Below are 22,488 nucleotides of genomic sequence, written 5' to 3' on the forward strand. Positions count from 1 at the left end.
GTGCAGGATGGACTGTAAAAGATGCATTGGTTGGTCTGTTCCTTGTCTTTGTACCTTTTTTTCAGTATAGTTTTATGTTATTGTCCATATGTAATTGTATCTTGAATTTTCCTTTAGAGTATAGATTTTATTAGATCAGGGTGGTGTCTGCAGCAAAGACTCCAGTGTCAGAGACGGGAGTGCAGGCAGTATTTGCAGCCACTCTTGCACTTGGGAAAGCGTATTGTTCTTCACCTTGAAATACAGCATGAAGAAAAAGACTCCATCTATATAGAACAAATTTCATGGAATACCATTAAAAAACCACTTTCATCCAGCTTGCTCCCTTGTTTTCTTTTCTAATGCTTTCCTGAAACTTGCATTCCTGTTGTCTTCTTCAATGTCAGTTGTGCACACAAGCACTGGAGCAGACACTTCGGCTGCCAAAAGGGAAAGCAGGTTTAGAAAGAGCTGTCTCTGCAGCACTGTCAGTTTTCCTGGCTGTACTAATGTTTAATTCAATGTGCATTCAGTCCCTACCTTGGAAAAGGGGAGCAGCTGATGCTGCCTTGGCTTTGCTGCCATCTTCTTATTTTTTAAAGTGGAGAACAATGTACTGTAACATTATAAGTTCTTACCATAATGTTTTGTTACTTTTATGAGAAGGACTCTTAGTTTTATGAAAGGAAGTTGTTGAAAGATATGAACAGAAAATACAGTAAATTCACGAATACAAGCCGCACTGAGTATAAGCCGCATCTCTGGGTGTTGGCAAATATTTCGGTTTTTGTCCATAAATAAGCCGCACCCGAATATAAGCCGCTCTGTCGTTCGCAGCGAGGACCCGCGTGCAATTAGTAACAGAACCACGGGAGGGCGGGGTTTACTGGCTGAGCTAAGGCTGTGCAGGCTCGGCCCGCTAGGGGCTGCTGACGGGGCCAGGTGGCCCAGCCCGGTGCTGCCGCTCGGGGCCGGCCGTCGCTGCCACTGGGCTCGGGGCCACCCGCCGCTGCCACTGGGCTCGGTCACCCCGGGTCGGCGCTGCCCCGCGGTGGCAGGCAGGGATGAAGCTTCCCCCGCTCCTACGGCAGCAGCGGCGGGCGGGGACGGAGCTTTCCCGCGCCCGTGGCGCCGGCGGCGGGCGCAGACAAAGCACCCTGCCTCCTCCCCGAGCCATGGCAATGGCTGCGCGGGGCTCCCGTCGGCTCCCCGGGCCGCGGCAATGGCGGCGCGCACTTCCCCCCCCTCCCCGGGCCGCGGCAATGGCGGCGCGCCCCCCCCCCCCCGTCCTCCCCTGGGCTGCGGCAGAGGAGGGAAGAAGAGAGCTCTCCCGCCTCTCTCCCCGCCCCCCGTGCTGCCTGCAGGGAGCCAGGGCAACACAGTAACACTGTAACAATCGTGGAATGCCGGCTTTTACTGGCAGATGCTTGGCTCGGCACTCTGGCTGGCAGGTCTGGGGTTGTAAATGTCAGAAAATTATTCACATATTAGCCGCCCCCGACTATTAGCCGCACTTCCGGGTTTCCACCAAAATTTTTGTCAAATTGCTGTGGCTTGTATTCGTGAAATTACTGTACATGCCATTTCTCTTCCCCACCTGAGTGAAGGTTTGGTACAGATTCCTCTGTGTCTGTAGTGTTTGTGTAGGGAAAAAAAATGTAGCACAATTGACTCCATAAGGTTACCAGGATTCTGAGGAAATTGCTACTTACACTGTCTTTTACGTAGATGTGTTCAATCAGTTTTTGTAGGTTTTGATAGTAAACCGATGGCAGAAGGTTCTATCAGGCTGCCAGTTTTCTTCATCCTTGGGGTAGGAAGAATAAGTTAATGATGGATGACAAAACATGATCATCATTGATGTGTCTGCATGGTGAAAATGCATGTAAAGACTAACTGAAATATAAGCATAAGAAAATGGAGTTATCCTCACCATTTGTTACAAGTATATTGGAAATAAAAAATATGGCTTATTGCTATTCCTAGAGTTGTGACTCCGAATAGGATGAAAAGCTTTTGATGAATTAAAATATACAGTTAGTGCATCTGGTGTGGTGGGGCTTCAGGAAGGGGACCTTCAGAAATGACATTGGATTTGTCTTCCTCTGATCTGGTTTCTATCAGCTGGCTGGTTGCAAATCATAGAAATCAATGGAAGGTGAAGGAGGCAATGAACTTCCCACCTACCAGGTTATCTGTTGTTCACAAAGGCTCAAAAATTGAACTGGGAGCAAATGATAATTCCTCGAGCCAGCCCACGTGAGGGAGCGTGCTGTGCTCAGAGGCCACCATGGCTGTGTCTGAGGATGGACCAGTGCTTCCCTGGTCTTTGGGCTTTCCAAAGTGAAATTTCAGCCTTTTCTTTAAACATCTCTTGAGCACTGCAGATGTTAGCACTATTCAAATATTGCATTTCTCTTGAATAACAGATAGCCAATTAAAATGAGTGGATTCCCACAAATTTCTCATTTTACACCAGTCATCACCTATTGTAGTAATGGTGTTTCAGCTGATACTATGGCAGATTCTTGTGCTGGAATTAGTACTCAGAACCGGTTAGTTTATTGAAACAAATGACAAGGTTATCAGATGACTTTGTTTAAGCATGTTTTGTTGGTGTTCATACAGTAAACAAGATAAAAATGTGGTGATGCTTATGGAAGGGTGACTGGACCATATGTGGCATGGTTTATAGATGCAGTCCCAGAAAACTAACTGGGAGAATGGAAGAGGAATTTGTACCTTAAGGCTAAAGATTTTACAGAAATGAGGAATATGTCTTTAAACTTAAGAGTCTTTATGCAAAATCCACTTCTTTGACACTAACAATTTGCTGGTAGAATATTTTTAATTAATCTTCAAATTTTCTCTGTAAATGCATTCACTAATTTGTAAACTATGAATTGAAGAATTGCTGTCTGTAACCTGCATTTTGGGATAATCTCTGTTTTTTGTATTTAGTGTGATTTGACTGTTTGAGCATGACCTCTGCCCTTGTGATACACACACTGTTCATTTTGGGATTCAAGCAATTTCCTGCAGTCAGGGCTCTTGCTCTCTTGAAGCCACATAAGAATTCATGAAAATAGTTGTGCTAGTGCAGAGCCTAATCATCCTGTGCATCTTAATGTCTTTGCAATGTTAATTCTGCATGCACAGTGTGGTTTTTTTAGTTTGTGATTTCAGAAGCGATTACGCAGAATAGTTGTGGCTGGAACAAAATTTGTGTCTTGGGTATGAACTTTCCTATGTATCTGCATAACTCTGCAAAAGAAAGCTAAAGAATGCCTCCTGGTTTGGGAAATGTTTCACAGAGACATCATTCTGCTGTGTGGAAGGCAACTTTTGTCCAAAACTCTCTTTGCCTGTATTTAGTTGGGTTGTTGTGTATGTGAGGCAGGTATTGCCAAGTAGCTTTTCAAGGAATGTTGGATGATTTTTACCAGATGTGTTCAGAAACCAGATGTGGAAGGCAGAGTCTGTCTCTGAGTATTTGCTGGTTAATCAAGTGCATATTTTTGCTTTTTTTATTCCGAGCATAATTCCAGAAGCTGAGTTGTGCAAGCTCATTAGAGAATCAGCCTGCCACTTGACTGAAACCATGCTGCTGAAGCATAGAATGTAAGAGAAGAATTCAGAGAGAAGTGTTTCCATAGTAAAACTATAAATATTTATTCATTAAAAATAACATTAATCTATACATTGCAGACCTTCTTTTTTTTTTTTTTAATGAAGAGATTTTGTACTGTGTTTACAGGAAACATAGGTAACAATGAAGCCAAAACTTAGGTTTCAATTTTCCATGAAGTTCTTTTCTAAAGTATCTGTATTTAATGGCTGTACATGTTCATAATATATGCTTCTTTTTAAGCTGGAAAGTAACATTCAGTACTCTGATATATAATGCCTTTCAGCTTTATTTTCTAAAATTTCAACCCACCTTAATCTAGAATCACTACTTAATTATATTTGAAGGGTAATGTTATAATGTGAACAATGGGAGTTGAATGTGAGATTCTCCATTTAGGTTCTTCCACTTCTGTCTAGATATTGTCATTGTGGGGTTGGTGGTGATACTGTCCTTACAAGTTTTAGAGTGGTATTAAAATTCAGGTAATTAATCTACCAAATTCAGAAAAAATTTGCATTTGTTGAATATTCATATCAGTTGTCAAGGCTGTTAAATTAAATGAGTGTAAAGGTACAAATGTGTGTTTGCACATGTGTGGCTGAAAAAAATAATCTTATTTTCTATTTGTTATATCCACTCCAAAGTAGAGGGGTATTTATTGCTGCAGTCATATGGATATTAATATAGTTTTCTCCATCTGACTTTCTTTTAGCACACTGATTTATGTCAGTACATGGACAAACACCCTGGAGGGCTTCATCCAGAGAATGTGAAGGTAAGAGTCAAAAAGAGCACACATTCAAGGCAAATGCAATAGCAGTAAGTTTGAAAAAATGTCATGTCAGTTGTTTCGTAGAAACTGATTGTTAGCTAAAGGGAAAATGCCTGACATATGAACTCTATTTTAAAATATTTGCTTTCTTTGAAAATAATTAAAAATTCAAGTATTTGAGCATTCCTGCAATAGAATTTCTGAAGTTTGTAAAATTTACTCAGATCCAAAATATATAAGTGAATGCTGTTAACAGTATTAGTAATCCCTCCCCTCCATTCAAACATTTACTCTTAAGACAATACTGCCCTAAAACCCCAGGGTAAATATGCTTTAGGCTGTCAGTGCTAGATCTTCAGTCAGGTAAGTTAGTGTGGGTTCATTAAGTTTGAGGGAACTGCAATTAATTGTATTAGCTGAATGTATTGCTTTTCATATGAACATATAAAATCTTCCCTAATCTTTCTACTCACTTTCTTGGATGAGATCAGCATTTCCATAGCTAATCTCACTTTGGAATTGTTTTTCCTTCTTAGGTAGATACTGAAAATCATCACACAGGAAGGAGAGAGTTTATTAGCAGGATTTAATGGAAAGATAGATGAGTAGAGACTTGACTCAGTTACTATTTGGGAAGTCAGCCAAATGATCTTGGCATCAAATGGAAGCCAACCAGACATGCAGAATGTGTCGTGTGTGTATAGATCACTCAGGTGATATTTGTTACAATTGTCTTGCACTTGCACACCAGTCCCATTGATGTTCTACTTTGGAAGTGTTCAAGTCTTCACTTGTCATATTGGGAACTTTATTCCAGGATGTAACTTACTGAAATGTAGAAGTTCATGAAAACTCTCTCTCTTTTCTCGAAAAGCCAGAAGGCCTGTTTGGCTTTAAAAAAAAAGAAAAATATTTTTAAAAAAGGAAGTATTTTTCTTCTACAATAGCTGATCATTGTTTCACATGTTTCATTCACTAATTTTCTGTGTTCTTTGAATGAAAAGTGGCATCTACAACATATGAATTTTGATAAGAATTACTGCCATCTAAAAAAACATAAGGAAAACTCCTCCTTGCTGCATATATTTGGGAAAAAACAAAAAACCATCACACTCACACACCTTGAATTTGGTACTAAGGGGCAGTGAGGTAGGACCTGCTTTTTGACCCATGAAACTTCTGAGCTTTCTTCCCTGCTCAGTTTCCTAAGCAACGTTTTAGGTGTTGAATGTGGTTGTTAAAACAAGGAGCCTCAGAGGGAACTGCAGCAGCAGCATTTCCCTTTCACATTTTACTGCGTGTATTTCTGTGGGTATCTGTACCATCTAACAGTACTCAGCAACACCTTTGAAGCCTATAGACACATTAGAAATATTTGAGTGGCTAAGTGTAGAATCTTGATGAACTGGTGCTGATTCAAGTTTTTTAAATTCCCAACAGATTATTAATAAAAGTGGGGGGTGGTGTGGGGAGAGAAAAGAAAAAACTTCCAAAGTTGGAGCAGATGAAACTTCAATCAGTAGATGAAATATGAGCAATCTCATGGAACAATTAACTTTTTTTTTCTCTTAAATAATCTTGATGAAAATAATTTATATATATTTAGTAGGCTCTCTTACTAGGCCAGCAACAAAAGCTAGCCTTAATCATGCAGTAATTGCTAAAACAAGGCATGATGATTTGAGGTTCTATCATTTTAATGAATGAATCAGATTGCTTGGGATTTTTAGTGCAATACCTGCTCTCAAAGCTGAATTAAAATAGCCCAAGAGAGAGATTTCTTCAACTGGGAGGACAGAAACCCAGTTACATATGCTAAAATTTTTCAGACCTTTAACAGCATGCCAAACTAAAAACTTGTATTGCTCTTTTGTTTCAGAGGAAGTAAGATGGTTATTTCATAACCATTTCGTTTTAATGCTTGGTTGTGCTGTACTCAGTTTGTTGACCTATGCAATTGGGGATCTGAGACTTTGCCACCTTGTTTTGGTTTTGGCTTCTGGACAAAGTTGTCTGTTTGGATCCACAGTTGATTTCTAAGGGTTAAACTGAGCTATATTAATTAGCCTCCTCTCCCTGCCAGCCCCTTCTTTTTAGAAGTCCTTGAGTAATTTCACTTTTAGCCAGACTTTTCTGTTTTTTTGGAATCAGTGGTTATATGATCCCCAAATCCATTTTAAAAGCTTCCAGTTGAGCAATTATATTCCAGTAGCAATAAATTAGTCTTGGCTCTCTGGGGCTAACCTGTGGGATTAAGCCATTGAAGCTCTCCCAGCATGACAAAAGACCCCCTGCCTTTTAATTTTGTTCTTGAGGAAAGTATTGCCTACTGATGGATAGTTCTTTCTGGCTTGTTGCCAGTTATTATAAATACAAACCCACATAATCACACATCTTTCTTTTTTTTCCAAAGATTATGTACAGTAATTCCCATTAAACAGTATTTTATAGGAAGGAAGATACAAAACTATTATTTACTTACATCTTGGCTTCTATAGGACATCTTCAGCTTAATTATATTTCTGAATTTTTTCTGTATTTGCAAGCTAAAGACAATGCTTGTTCCCTCAGGCTTACTTTTAAATGAAGACTCATAAATAGAATAAAATTTAAATTACTCTGATGGACACACATATTGTTGTCCCCTCAGGTATTGTGTTTGACATTGCCTTTCTTTGTGGTTTTAAATAGGCTATTTGCTGTCACTTCACTATTTTAAATAAAGACTAAGCATGATATTATAAGTATGTGGAAGTATAAAGAAGAATGTCTCAGCTGGCAGTTGTAGAGGTCAAGGGACAGTATGCTTAGGCAAATAAAACAAGATTGCTTCCCAAAGTATTAGGTTTAGCATTTTTATTGGTGTGTATACATTGACACAAAATGATTTCAGGATTTTATAATTCATGGGTGGAGGCACAAGTCTTACAAATAACATCAGGCTTTAAACCCTTCAAGGAACTTATGTGTAATGCTGAGATATTGTTTTAAAAATGCCTATCCCTGGTAGTGTTAAACCAGTTATTCTGATTACATAAACACAGTTAGGTACCTGAAACATCTTCATCACCTTGAAGGGAAATTGGCATAAAGTAGTTGTTTCAGTCCATATATTCTGCAAATTCCATTAGCTCCAAACATACAATTATTCGCATCTTTGGTAGCTCACAAACTTGCATGACTACCATTTATTTATAACTATATATTCACATATTGTGTACAGTGTTATAGTAAGAGATGTTGAGGAAAAGGGTAATCAGTTAGTAAGTCCCTGTGTAGTAGCCATGGCCTCATCTTCTCTTGTCTGGTTTAAAAGATGTCTTTCTCAGTTTTTCCACAATTGAAGGCAAGCAATAAATCTTAAATACATGGCCCCACATATAATTATGTTTCTGCTGGAAGCTACTGCTGCAGCCTTGTCCATGACTGGAAATAGGAATTGATTTATTCGTGTACTGTGTGGTGCTTGCCAAGCTGCAAAATGTGCTATTGCAAACTGAGGTACAAGATTTACTCCTGAATCTCCCTGTGCTGTTCCTCCTGGCCCAGACTACTGAATATGTACTCCTGGCTTTCTTTCCTACAGATGTTGCAGCCTTTAGAGATAGTGCATGCTGAATTGGAACATCTGGATTTCTTTCTACAGCAGAATCTCTAATGGTTCAGAGCAACTAGCTGACCCTACCAGTGATAATTTTTTTTTTTTTTGTAATGCTCTTCATTCTGATTTATGTTCCTTTCTGTCTGGCACAGAGCTATCTCCACCAATTTTTTGTCTTACCTTCTTGGTTCTCCTGGGCCTTTATTTTCACCTGTCCATAGATGGTTCTGGTTTTGTAAATTCATAATTTAATCTTTTTATTTGTGCATTTCAGCATGTCCTGTGAAAATAGAACTGTTCTTAGCTTCTTCTAATCTTTGAATTATCACCTTTGAGTCTTTTACTCCATAATATTACATTCCCAGTAATGCACACAAATTCATCTTCATGCCTTGATGCATTTATTTTATAGTTGAGTTTGTTTACTGTAACTCCTATTACTGGTAGAATAAGTGGAGCAAAGGCTTGCATCTGTCATGCCTGCATTGCTTGTTTGCATCTCTGCCTTAAAAATAAATCTACTAATGGAAGCTGATTTGCTTCTTAATTAGTGATGCTGTTTTGAGATAGATGAAGTCTTTTGAGAAAAGCATCCTAAATTTTTTCTCTCTGCCTTTTTTCTTCTATTTTCAGTGTTAGAAGTAATATTGATTCATGTGAGCATTTGACAGAAAAAAACCCCCATCTTTGGAAATAAAAAAAGACATTTCCCTCTGACCCACTGTTCCTTAATCTGTGCAACACCAGCCTGAATGACAACGGGTTGTGAACCAGACAAAAACCGTCCCTGTTTCTTAATTGCTCTCAAAATCTCTTACTTCAGGCAACTTGGAAATCTCCTGTCTTCTATGACCAGAGGGGGAAGGAACTTCCAGTTTGTTCTTATTCTATCTAATATTACTGCACTGATTTGATGTTCTCCCTGGGCACCTTTCCTCTTCCTAGGGCCAAAAAGTGTTAAGAAGAAATAGGCTCGTTAAGCTTTGCATGCAGGCAACAAGAATACTCAGCCTTCTCCCAGGAGCCTTCAAGACTTCAGCTCTTACCCATCTCAATTTTGAGCCTTCCTTTCTCCTAGGAAGCAGGGCACAGCAGTCTTCTGTGCATAATGGATGGGTATTTTTGAAGCAAAATCTCAGCTAAGCCCTACCCCCACCAGAAGCTTTTAAAGTGTGTTTTATCACTGTAATACTGAGTCAGGGTATGTGGCAAAATGTCGATTGACATTTGAGTACTACGTTTCCAAGGGTGGCCCAATAATCTCTGTAAAAATATGCTTATGTTTCAGCAAAAAATGTAATTAGCTTGTCTTAAAAAAATATTTTAAAAGGAATGTAATAGATAGTAAATAGTGACATAATGAGATGTTGCAACATTTTTCTGTGCTAAATGCTCAAGAAGAGGTCAGTCAACTTTATAGCAACTATATAGTTAAAAAAAACCCAGATGTGATAAAAATATTGGATTTATTAAACCAAGGGTTTAATGGTGGTCTCCATAACATTGGATTTAAAGTGTTGAAATACACTGATCATTAAATGATATTATCTGAAATCTCTTGAACTTAGTCATTCATGGCATTCATGTATTCCTCACTGCACTGCAGCACTGTGAACATTGTCCTTCACTAATGGTTGCAGTTTTTAATGTTGAATCTGTTTTTGTCAGATGAGTAATTTTGGCATTTAATGACTAATGTGAAAACTGATAATCTGAGTCAAAGCCGTAGGGTAGTTGTCAGCTGGTGTCTTCTGTAAACATTAATACTTATCACTGAACTGATTATGGATTTAGGATGGTCTGAAGCATAAAGGGTAGGGAAGCATTTAGAACATGTAAGGACTGGGCAACTCCTGTGTCATATGAAGCCCTGCTGCACTTAGGTGAAGCTGCTTGAACTTTGGCAGTAGCAGAGCATTGCCAAATGCTCTACATTTATTAATAGTAAGATACAAACCCATGTGCTTGTTAGAAAAGCATAATATCTGAAAAGTAGGATAAAAATGTTTTAGTTTTAGGTTGCAGTTGTGTTAACAAAGTAGGCTTCCCCAGCAGGTTTTCTTTCCATTGTGTGATTGTATCAACACCTGTGGCATGGACAGGAGGTTTGTGTTCCCCCTTTTCTGTGGATTACAGAATCCAGCATTAATATGTTGGATTACATGGCCAGTCCTGCATCCCCATGTGACAAAGACACGTTACATGATGTAGGGGAAGCTGTGGTGTGTGAGCACCTGTGTGTTCCTGGAGGTGTCCGACCAGGAGGTTGAGCACCATAGACGTAGGTGCACAGGAACTGGGCAGTTAAACCATGAGAGTAGATCCAGCTGTGATGAATTTTCATGTCCCTGACTCACTGAGGTTTGAAGAAAACAGTTTTTGACTTTGAGGTGAAAACCTGCTGTGGTGGTCCTTTTAAATTTATCTGTTGTTACTGGAAGCAAATCTGAGCTAATGTCATGCTTCTGAAACCTCTTTCCTACTCACTAAAATTGGTCATGCTACTGATGTGAAGATGAATTAAAAGTATATTTCAGCAGATATGTTAAGCAAGACGTGATGCTGTTTAATGTGGTTGAGAGGGTGCTATTTTTCATTCCTCATTCAGTGAACAAGCAGGTGTGCAGCAGACAGAATAATGTTATGCCAAATTAAGGTCGTCTTTTACACATGGCATTGAGAATTGATTATTTAAATGAGACTTTTTAGTTATCAGACATTAAATATGGCATCAGCATTTCACTCTACTTCATGTCAGTCTTGTCACTTAATTGTTTGATAATATGCACAACTGTGAACAGTTAATGCAGAATCTTCATTAGCATGCTAAAATTCATGCTAGAAGAATGTCACTTTCATAAGTGCACTTGTAATATATTGTCTCTGTGATCTTCATGATTCACATGTGGCAAGAAAATTGTATTTTGTAGGGAGAATATGTCAAAATTTTTTAAATCAGTGAGGCAACAATTGCCACTCTGACCTACTTCAGCATGGAAGTGAGTTGATGAAAGGTAAAAAAGCAGATTCAGTTGAATTGAATTTATTTTTACTTTTGCCATTCAGAAGAAAAAAAGGGAGTCTTCCACTTACTGAACATTAGCAGATGACTATAACTGATCATAAGGGAGTGTCTTTATGCTCAGTTAATTAAGCACACCTTCCTCATTGCAAATGACTGTAGTAGTACCCAGAGGGGATAAAAAAATATTAAAAGAGCTTCAAAGAGAATGGAAGTTAGCAAATTAACACATTCCAATCTCTTGCATTTGTAGTTCTGCTGGAAATAAGTGGAAAAATCTGTATATATGTACTTTTTTAAGTGATGGTGCAATGCACATTTCCAGTGGCTCTATCACGTGTATTTCTGTGTGACATTGCCTTGGTAAGACTCTCATCTAAGGAATGCAGGAGCAAGTTAGAAACCTTGATAAATGCATTTTGGAGTGGATTGTTTTAAAATTCTTTTAGCAAGAACTCAGTAGATTCCAGGGAAGACAGATAGGGCAAACCTTTTAATGAGATAAATCTTATGATCCTGAAAATCCTACAGATTCAAATAGCTAATAGTTTTTATTCAGATTTTCCTTATTTGTAGGGATGCAAATTTGTCTCAAGTCAATACTTTGTTCCTGCAACTTCTAATATTTTAAGCAACTGAGTCTACAAAGCTTTGACCTAAAAAGTGCAGTATTTCCCCAGGTCATACAAGTGAAAAGTTGGATTTTATCTCATGGTTATTATCCGAGTTGAGAAGAGGGAAATGAATAGCAAACCAAGAACGATAAAAAAGGTTGTGTGTGATGAGCTTTTGACATGACAGCAGAAGTCACAGAGGGACATTTCTCATTGCCTCTGTGATAGTACATATTACCAGGTAGTTGTTTCTAGTGGTAATGTTTTAAAACAAATAGTTCTAAAACTTCCAAACAGTCTAGCGAACTCAAATGGAACTGAGTAATGTGTTCAGTTGTTTTTATTTCCAAGGCTGTGAGATGCCACTGTAGTGATTTATGCCCTCCTTTTGCCTCTTTGAATAGCCAGTAATTTACAGAAGCCTGTACTGGATGATAGGGAGAACTTCACTGGTTGCAAGCATGAGATGGGATGTCCCAAGATTGGTTTCCTTTACTGGTATTTTTAGATTTGATAACCTATTAAGACTAAATATGATTTGATTGATGCTGAATACACACTTGGGAATTCAGATGATTGTGTAATACCCAGACAGTGTACTTTGATACACAGAGCAGCAGAAACATTTGTGTAATCAGTGATGGGTGTAAAAGCATGTGTGGTATTGTATATTATTTTTCAAAAGCAACTATACTAATAGAGCAGTATGAGCTTGCTAGAGAAAAGACACATTAATTCAGGTTTGCTTTCAGCTTTCTTCTGAAATAATGTCCTGGTCCAGATTATCTCAGCATTTTTGCAGTTTTTTGCTGTTAAGAGAGCAGAATCAAGGGTTTTGTGCATCTTCTTTAAACTAAAAAGTTCTTTGTAGCTTTCTAGTTCTGTGTAGCTTTCTACTTCTGTATCCAGGGCCAGGTCCTCTATTCCCACAGTATAACATTAATGGGGGCTCAAATGAAGAAAATACTTTAGAAATCCCTCTTTGCCATCACAGAAAGACTTGAAAAAGGCTCCCACAGGCATCATTATTCTGTCCTCTTGGCAAGCGTTCTTTCCATCATTGGGGTCCTCAGTGCCTCAGCAGTCTGTGTGGAAATGGTACATTTTATGGAGAATCTCCCTAGGCATGCTGCGAATTTCTGCTTCTTACTTACCCCAGTATCCTTTGCCAGAAGCTTTCTACCATCTCTGATAATGGAGGGCAAGTGTATGGAGTAATCTGACTACTTCACACAGATTAGTTGTACATGAGTGTTCCTCTTCATTGTTAGATTGGAAAGAGCTTGGTGAACCTAAGGCAGTGTTAGCTGCTCTCAGTCCCACCCTTTAGATGTGTTCTGCATGGCCTGTGTCAGTGTTACAACCTCATTAGTAAAGCATTCTGCAGCACATGGGCCACCAGGCAGCCACTGGATGGCTGCATGCAAGGTTGTACACGCACCCAGATTCTTTAAAATACCAGGAAAGTTGGGCTGTTCATCCGGAGAGCTACCAGTCTCTCAGAAAATGTTGTATTTTACAACTACTACGGGCATTTGGTCAAATGTTGCATATAGCTCAAACAGCTATCCAGGCATTACACTTGAAGGACTATGTAGGTGCTAATTCACCCCTTTGTGGAATTGAGGGCTTTCTCTTGCAGTTTTAAGAACTGCTAATGTTCTTTTAATATCACAGTCCATAAACCCTGAATTAGCTTTGACCTGCATGCATTTTTCTTGCTGACAATGGAAAGTCTTCATTAAAATATGTTGCTCATTAAAGGGAGAGCTGCATAACAGTCAGGGGAAAAAAGGTATTTTTTAATGGCTATAATAAATAAGCAAGACTTGGAGCCACAACTGTTGTTAGGGTTTTTTGTCTGAACGTAAAATGTTGAGCTTCCTAATGCTAAGCTTTGCTGAAAACCTGACTTCTAGGGACAAGCCCCTGTCCTGTTTTCTGTCTTTTTCAGCTCTCGCCACAATGACCTTTGCCATTTTGTGAGCCCAATTTTATTATCAAAACCTTTGTTCTTACTAATAAGCTAGAAACTGTAAACAAATTATGTCTTAGTGGATGATGTCTTAGTTTGTTTATTGCAGGTTATTTAGTACCTATACAGCCTTATGCATGACCATGCAAATATTAAAATAACCAACTAAAAAGTTAAAGAGCTACATATCTGTATTGTTTTTACCATCACAACCAACCTGTTGAATTTGCCATTGACTCCTGCTGCCATCCTGGGGCCTTGGGAAACGGCAGGTCAATTGCTTCCTCAAAGCCTCCTGAAAAAACCCCAGGCTGAAGTTTGATAATGATTGGAATTAAGTGAGGTGGAGGATGGAGGAAATAAGATGAGACTATGACCATGATAGGAGATATGTTGATTTCAGAGTGGGTGTATGGTAAGGATTGATGGTATCTTATCCAGGATTCATTTTTGAAGGTAATGCAGGTAATCTGGAAAGAAAAAGGGTTTCTTGGAGAAGGCTTTCCTCAAAATCAGAAGAGGGAGCTTACTGTGAGAGGGCAGAAGTGCTTTGTGAGGAATCAGAAACAGTTTTTTCCAATTAATCTTTTCCTTTTGCGGGCCGGGAAACTGATGGAAATGGAGAAGCCTCCCTTGGTGTTTTCTCATCCCAAGCAAACACAAAGGGCCTGTGGTTTGCAGAATGCTTTGCTGCCAGATGTTAGGCTTGTGTTCACTTAAATCTTTTCACATTTAATATCACCAAATAAAAACAAAGGGGAAGAGAAAAAGAGAAAGCAAAAAAACCAATATCTGGGTTTACCCTACAATGAATTCAGGAAGTTTTTTTTTATCCCTTCTCTTCCATGAGCTTCCTCCAAGGAGGTGTGAGTGAATTAATTAACTTTTGGGGAAGTACTTAATGAGTACAGCATGTCTACAAGTTTGGAATAAAACTACATTCCAAAGCTGTCCTCAAGAGCAGATGTTTATTCTGTTTAGCTGTGAAGTTTTTGGGCATTTTTTTAGCACATTATGTCGAATCACTTGACTCTTTGCACTAAAGCCAAATGAAAGACATTAATAAATACATTTTGACTTATATAAAGATTACAGTGCTGTAAGCTACCATGATAATTGAAATTTCTTTGCATATTTAAAAGAAAATGTTTGAAGTTAAGTTGATTTAGCCTAGCAAACTGGTTATTTTGCCCATATTTAATATTTTAAAAACATATTATTTTGAAGTAATTTAATAGAATTAAATTGATATTTTCAGGCAGTAAGGAAAGCCATTTCTGCTTCTTGCTCTTATTAAAATAGTTTTTAAGTACTATGAATTCCACTTTAACCATAATTCAAAAAGGAATGTGCATGTTACTTAGGACTTTCCTGCTATTCTTTGTTTCTGTATTTTGCTCTTAGGTTTCCTCAGCACATTGTTAGACCCAACCCTGGCAAGAAGGTGATTGATATGGCTCTTTGTGCCCTGGCTAAATAGCTAAACATAGAGTGCATTGTGTCTGCACTCAGGGAAAAAATGAAATGCAATTAAATTTATTTCACCTTCAGTAACATGACATTTCTGTTTCTTTCATGTCATCCTTTATTCTCTTCTATAATCAGATTTTGTAACCCTTTCTATAATGTCTCTTCACTTCAGTAATCACTGAATAGGATGCTTGTGTTGCAAGTTAATTAGAAATTCTCGTGTGCCTGAGCTGACTTTTCCCAAATCTTTGGTGTAGTTTCCCCATCTTCCCAGAGAACGTGTTTCACTGTCCTCTGAGCTGTGAGGCACGAAGTCCAATTCTGCTCTTGAATCGTCCATGTGTAGCTTTGGAGGGGATTTTTGTGTTCACATTTAGAAGCTGAAGTATCTCTAAAAATATATCAGGCAAAAGGAAGGGTCTCTACATTGGGATAGTTCTTCATCACTGCAAAGAAAACTCCTGGGAGTTCATTCACCCTTTGTATGGACAAAACCCATGATGGTTAACACAGTCCTTCACAGCAGGTGTCTGAAAGGATGTGGGGGAGTGATGCATGGGGGAGATGAAAAGGGCAGGACAAAACATCTTCATCCAGCGCTTTGTTAATAATTGTAAATTACAGAATACACAGTAGTGATGCTTAGTTCTAGGAGTAAGCTTTTATAGAGTCCAGGGAAGGACGCTAAGAAACCAGGAGACAGTGAGTTAGGTTTCTGTCTAAATTTACCTTAAAGACTATTGCATGTATGTTTCAAAAGTCATCTTTAGGTTCAGTGAGAGTTATTATTCCCTAATGAAAAATACATAAGAAACTCCCACTAAAATAGACTTTGATGGATAAAATCTATTTTACTCGCAGATTTCCTTGGGTACATAGGCCTTTTAGTTATACCATTAATTTCTTCTTTGTTTTAGCTTCAGTGTTCCATCCCCCATCCTTATCTCCCCACCCCTATCCACCCTGTACCGTTGTTTCCTATAATTAGTGAAGATACACATCTGTCTTCAGGCTACCACCTAATCTCTAAGGCCATATGGGTAAATGGAATATAATTATAATTTGGTAGAAACCAAGCCTTCTGCACATGGTTGTATTACTCTCATTCTTTTTAAAGCAGTCATATTGAATTCATGGCATAGTAGGGCTTGGAGGTTGGGTTTAGTCCTTGCAAAGTAAGTATATTTCAGACGGAAATTTCACTGTGCTAAATTTGGGTGGGAATTAGCCACTTTGGGAGGAGTTCTGACGCAATGTTACCACAATGTGCGAGCATCCTGCATATTGTGAAGAAATCACCTGTGGTTATATGCAAAATATTAACAGAGGTCATTTTTTGTCCCCCTCTTTTTCAGTTATTTTTATTTCAGTTGCTGCGAGGACTGTCTTACATCCACCAGCGTTACATTTTGCACAGGGACCTGAAACCACAGAACCTTCTGATCAGTGACACGGGGGAGTTAAAGCTGGCAGACTTTGGTAGGCAAGCAGTTAATTACAAGTCTCTTATAATGTTGTAGGAATGTCAGACAGATGGTTCCATTGATTTCTCTTCCCACCCCCCACCCTATTCCTTAGACACACCTTCTTCATTGTAGATAATTGCACATTTTTCTCCTGAGTGAAGAAATTGATTATGGTCAACAAAATGCTTGATTAAAAGAGAGCAAGTGAAAAACAAATACTTACTCCATAATGCTGAAAGTATTTCCATTTTGTTTACCAGGAGACCTTTGAATTAGAATTAAAATCCTTTAAAAAGAAAAGAAAAAAAGGTAGAGGGAGACCTGAAGCAACTCTAGGGGTGTGGAGATCTGGATTAACTTTCGTTAAATGGTCATTGAAAGAGACTGAAGGACACAAGAATAAGTGTTCCTTTTGTAGAATGAAGGGCACTAGGCTTGTCTGGACTGCTTTCAGTATCCATTAGTTCTTTCTGGAGAAGCCTTATGTAGTATAAAGTCAGGATAAATTATCCACTGAAGTCTTAGCCTTTGGCCTATTTTTAAATTTTTAAGCCATTTTCTAGTGGCTACACCAGGGCAAGTACTCTTTTCTTCTGAAAACCATTGTGAATGCAGATGTGGAAAATGACAATATTTTTCTTTACTGGTTTTCACAAAAGGTTTTAGGAATTTCCTTCTTTCCTGTAGGTCAGCTTCTCAGTTACTGATTCCAGCAGTATTTCTGAAGTAAGCTGAAAATGTGACCTATTGGCTATTTGAAAATGTTTTTATTGTATGACTGCTATCCACATCATGCTTCAGATTTCATGCAGTAATGAGGAAGCCTTGTGTGCTAATTGGCAATTTCACTGTTAATGTAGTCATGAGGTTTTGTCTTTTAATTAGCGTTACTGCAATTAACAGCTCAGTGTGTATTTGTTATGCTGGAGAACAGAACAGGACTTAACGTGGACACAGTCCACAAGAACTTGATTGGCCTTTGAATGGTAAGGCAGTTAGAAAATTAGTATTGGAAGCAATTGGTTTACATATGATTTTTGCTGTCATTTTTCAAAACTTTCTGGTTTTTTAAATCAGTGCTTAAAAAAACCCATTCCTGCATGTTGCATTTTGTTACTATGAGCTTTCATCTCTTAAGGATATGAAACAGGTGCATCATTCAGTGTTCTTGTAGTGAAATATGAGTTAACCCTCTGTTGAAGGTGGTGTGCTGTTTAATAGTTTTATTGTATTCTTTATATGTATAGAACCCTGTGAACTAGGCTGACTTCCAAGTATCCCCATATTACAAATCTCTCAGGAGATTGCAACAATGGTTCTCTAGATTTGGTGGATGCTGAAAACTATAAAAGATTTCACAACTCTTTTGTATGCAAAATGTTTCCTATGGTGTGGGGGTGGGTACTGAAGCTCTAGGCTTGTATGGCTGGGGGGAGAGAGGCTGCAAACTTTTTTGCTGTGTTTTTAAGAAAAAAGAAAGCTTACCTTTCACCAGTCCTATTAAATCCACTGCTGGAGGTGTGAACCAATCAATGAAATGTCCAACATAAGTTGGCTCTGGTTGTGTTTCTGGCTGTGGTTGCCTGGTGTAGCCATAGAACAGAGGAAAGGGTGGGACATTTGTTCCTGCCCTGCTGTAGTAGGAAATGTAACTATCTATGACTTCTGATGAATTATTGCCTCATTGTAGCACCAGGCTAAATAACCAGTGATGACATAAAGGCAGGATTTTTCACAGCTTTGTGTCAGCAGTTTAAGGTTGACCATTGTGTATGGTTTTGATAAAGGTACTAGAAGTAAGTACAACCAGAAAAAAATGCACAGTGGTAGAGACATGAATGTATAATATTGTACAGAGGATATTTTTTCCCTTTTAAGTTTGCCTTGACATAAGAGAAACATCTGCATAATCTACTCTTATACACAGAGAAAAGATTATATGTCTCCTTCTTTTTAAAGCTAGATTTTCTTTCATGGCTTATGACCTTATAAACTGAAAACCAGATGGGTTAAATTTCTCTTCCGAGTACCAAGATGAAAAATTAGAAGTGATGAGGTTAAAGTCTGAAAGGTCATGACCTCTTTCACTGGAAGCATGAGAAATGAGAGCACACTTGTGCTCTCCGTGTGCCCCTGTGCATATTTACTTATTTAAATGCTGTATTATTATAGCCCATCTTCCACCTTCTTAGTATGAAAGACCCTTAAACAAGATGTAAAACACAATCTAGTTCTCTATGTTTTTCTCCCACAAATGTCTGATTTGCAATAATGTGCTTGGAAAGGAAGTTGGTTTAGATTGTATACTTGATTAATTACATGAAGAGCTGTGTGGAAATTAGAAAGATGGTTGCTTTGCTTTTAAATACATTCAAGAAATGAGTGTCTGTTACAGATAGGGGTGACTTTGCTAGCATAATAAATATAAATCCTAAAGCAAAGGCCTTTTAGTCTCTAAGGACCAAGACCTTCAGATTTTGGTTTCGTAAGTTTACCAAAAAAATCATCATCATGTCTGAAGTTTTTCATTTGGCATCAGGCTTATTTAATCTCTTCACTGTAGGATATCAAATACTTAAAAGCAGGCTATGTGGATCATAGTTCTTGAATAAACAAGGTAAAAGAAAGGCTATTCATGTCTGCCAATGCATTGCACTGTGGCTGAAGTGGAATCTTTGAATAACTGTGGGCATGTGTTTTTCTATAGCAGGGCTCCCAGACATGGATACTTCACTGTGTGGGAGTGTCTTTGTTCAGATGAACAGCGGTTTGCTTTTCTGTTCATTGTGCTCCAGCTGCTAGGAAATGAACATTTATGAGAAGACTCAGCGGTCAAATGAAAAGGGAGCGCAGAATATGGAGGCTTTATCAAATTAAAAATGGATGAGCTATAAAAAATGGCTTTCTTGAGAAGATATAATAAGGGAGGCTACATCTTGAGTAATTGTTGCTGTGAAAAATATTGCTTGAACACCATACCTGCGTTCTTTTTTGAATCTAATTAAGATTCCAGAGGGAAGTAAAGTATATTAGGAATTCTTATGGAATGAAGTGCAGGAATTATTTTTAATCCTGTGGTGTGAATTTTGCTGCTTATGATTTTGTTTATGTCCCCTCCTGCATACGTCAATCTTAAGTAGAAATAAAATATTTTAAGCCTCTAATGAGTAACACCATAAGAAATTTGCCTCAACCTTCGACAGAAAGGCTAGTAATCCTCAGGGGCACCAGCTCCCTGAGCTGGTAGACATGGACAGGGAGCAGAACAGAGCCCCTGCAATCCAGGAGGAAGTGCTCAGTGACCTCTTTTGCCATTCAGACACTCACAAGCCTTTGAGTCCAGATGGGATTCATGTGAGAGGATTGAAGGAGCTGGCAGAAGAGCTCATCAAGCCACTCTCCATAATTTATCTTTGATCCTGGTTAGCTGGGGAGGTCCCAGATGGTTGAAGGTTAGCAAATATGAAACCCATCTACAAGAGGGGTTGGAAGGAGGATCTGAGGAACTACAGACCTGTCAGTCTGACCTCAGCAAGGGACCTGTAGGCATGAAAGTCCAACTCCTGGCCCTTACCAAGACAAACCCAAGAATCATACCATGCACCTGAGTATACTGGGAAAGCCAATTGATGTCATTGTCAGGCTGCTCTCTGTGATCTCTCACAGACTGTAGATGGAAGGAGGTTCCCAGTAACTGGAGAAAGGTTGTTGTTTTACCCATTTGCAAGAAGGGCAAGAAAGAAGGTCAGGAGTACTGCAGCTTTGTCAATCCCTATCCCATGGAAAATAATGGAGTGAGGTTTCTTGGAAGTAGCTTCTGTACGTGTGAAGAAAGTGTTTCCAAGTTTTAGTCAAAGTAAATCGTGTTTTATCCATGGGATTGCCTTCTGTAATTAAATGAGGAGCTCTGCAGTGTCCCAGTGCTTTAAGAGTTGGTTACCAAGAGCATGGCAGTGATCTTTACTTAGGTGCACAGTGGGAGGATGAGGAATAATGGTCATAAGCTGAAACACAATTGACTGTAGGGAAGGAAATATTGGTATGAAAGTACTTCAGCACTGGAACAACCCAGAGATATTATGAAATCTCTGTTTGCTTCCCTTACTGGACTAAGCCTCGAGCAATCTGGCAAATTGAACTAAGTAAATTCTCCTTCTTGTGTGGTTCCATGACACAGTAAGTACTGTGCTTGTTTTGTTTTGTTTCCCAATGATTGGACACAGGTATTTAGTTATTGTATATGCTGATATACATCAAGATTGGCTAATCAATTATGTTTGCATGCAGATTATCAAACTTAAACTCCAACACTAAGTCTCTAAATAGCTGACAATAGTCTGGTGGGAGGTGGGTCCCACCTTCTCTGCGGGACTGTCCAGGAAGGATTTAAATCTCTTTTCATGCCTTGTATCTTATTCTCTGAAAAGATCCACTAGCAATCTAATATTCTGACATCTCCAGGAACAATGTGGACCTTTATTCTGATCATAGCACAATCACTCTTACACATTATGTACTTAAAATATTCTTTTGCTTTCTGGGTTGAAAAATGCATATTTATACTTGTTAATAGATATTTTCTGATAAAAGATTTACATAGCTTTGAGGTGACATCTCCTTTAGATGCACTGAGAATATCATCAGGTCATGTGTGTTGAGAACAAAACATTTAGACTTGACTAACATGTGACACAGTAAAAGCACTTCTGAGGCTGTAAGAGAAACTGCCCACGTTACTAGTAGGGTCCTTGGCCTACTTCAGCTCTGAGATGATCAACCTGCTGCTGGGGTTTGTTTCTAAGGGAATTTCTTGTTTGTGAATCTTCCCTGCATCTGCCTTTTCCTTTCATCTCTTCTGTTAGATCTGCAATAGAAGTGAGCTGCATGAAGTGGGTGAATGTGAAGTTTGAAGACCTGTTTGGTCTCTGTTTTGGATTGTGCAGTTACTGTAAGTGCAAGGACCTTCTGCGTAAGCACATCTTTTAATTGGATGCCATTTTTTTTTAGTATGTGTATTGCCTTTTTCTCTCTGCTTTGGCTCCAAGACAGGGTATATATACTATGCAGGCATCTGCCTAGTTTACATATCTACATAGCAGGCACACAAGTGTAAAGTACAATTTCAAAGTATGGAACAACAGAAGAAGTCTTGAAGTATTGTTAGCTTGAGTATAATTTGCAAGGATAGGAAAACTTGATGATGGATATTTTTCTAAATTGAAAAATTTAGGAAAGACTTGAATAGATGCTTCCCCTCTCTCCCAATTCCTGCCCAATTTTTTTGTAATTTTTGTCCTTTAAAAAAAATCTTCAAACTGCAGTAACACTACCAACAAATTCTAGTGTTGCAAGGTGAGTGACAAGGAGCATTAGGAACTTCGTACTTTAATGCTTTAATGCTTATTTCAGCAGTACAAGACTTGCTCTTTCTCATCTGTGGGAATGAAGAGAGGAAAAACAGCATGACATCTTCATGAAAATGTCTTTCATTTAGTCTCTCAAATACCACTGACCCTGAAGCTTTTCCTGACTGCTTCTTGTTGTCTTTGGGGATCTCTGGATGAGTAGGGATCTGCAGGAGGTCTGTATTATGGTAAAAGTCCTGCCTTAAGCTTTTGGAATTTTGTTAATATAAAGTCTTCTGATGTAGTAAAAGAATCAAGTTAGTGTGATTCAACCATGCATCCTTCTACATACATAGAATGATTAATAATAGATAGCAGGAGCAAAGAAAGTTGAGGATTATAATAAAGGGAATTATACTCAATGGAGTGGCAGTTTAAAACTGCAGCTGAGCATTAGAGAGGATGTTTCCATGCATTTCCATATAGATTTTTCTGTGGAGAGGATGACAGGGGTATGTCATGAGGGACAAAGTTATTCCTGTAGAGCTTACTGTTAAAATTGCTAAACCTATGTTGACAAGTTGAAAAAAAAGTAAGTTTTTTTTTTTCTTCA

General features: G+C 38.6%; 1 protein-coding gene across 5 annotated transcripts in view; it reads left to right on the forward strand.

The window, feature by feature from the left end:
• Positions 1 to 22,488, forward strand: part of CDK14 (cyclin dependent kinase 14) — a 514,904-nt gene that overhangs the window by 152,107 nt on the left and 340,309 nt on the right. For all 5 annotated transcript variants that reach the window (XM_033083308.2, XM_033083300.2, XM_033083326.2 and 2 more), the window contains 2 exons: positions 4,323 to 4,385; positions 16,420 to 16,543. In XM_033083308.2, coding sequence (XP_032939199.1) covers positions 4,323 to 4,385; positions 16,420 to 16,543 — 187 coding nt within the window. The remainder of the gene's footprint in view (positions 1 to 4,322; positions 4,386 to 16,419; positions 16,544 to 22,488) is intronic.

Source organism: Catharus ustulatus, chromosome 1, assembly GCF_009819885.2.
Source record: "Catharus ustulatus isolate bCatUst1 chromosome 1, bCatUst1.pri.v2, whole genome shotgun sequence".
NCBI classification, from domain to species: Eukaryota; Metazoa; Chordata; class Aves; order Passeriformes; family Turdidae; genus Catharus; species Catharus ustulatus.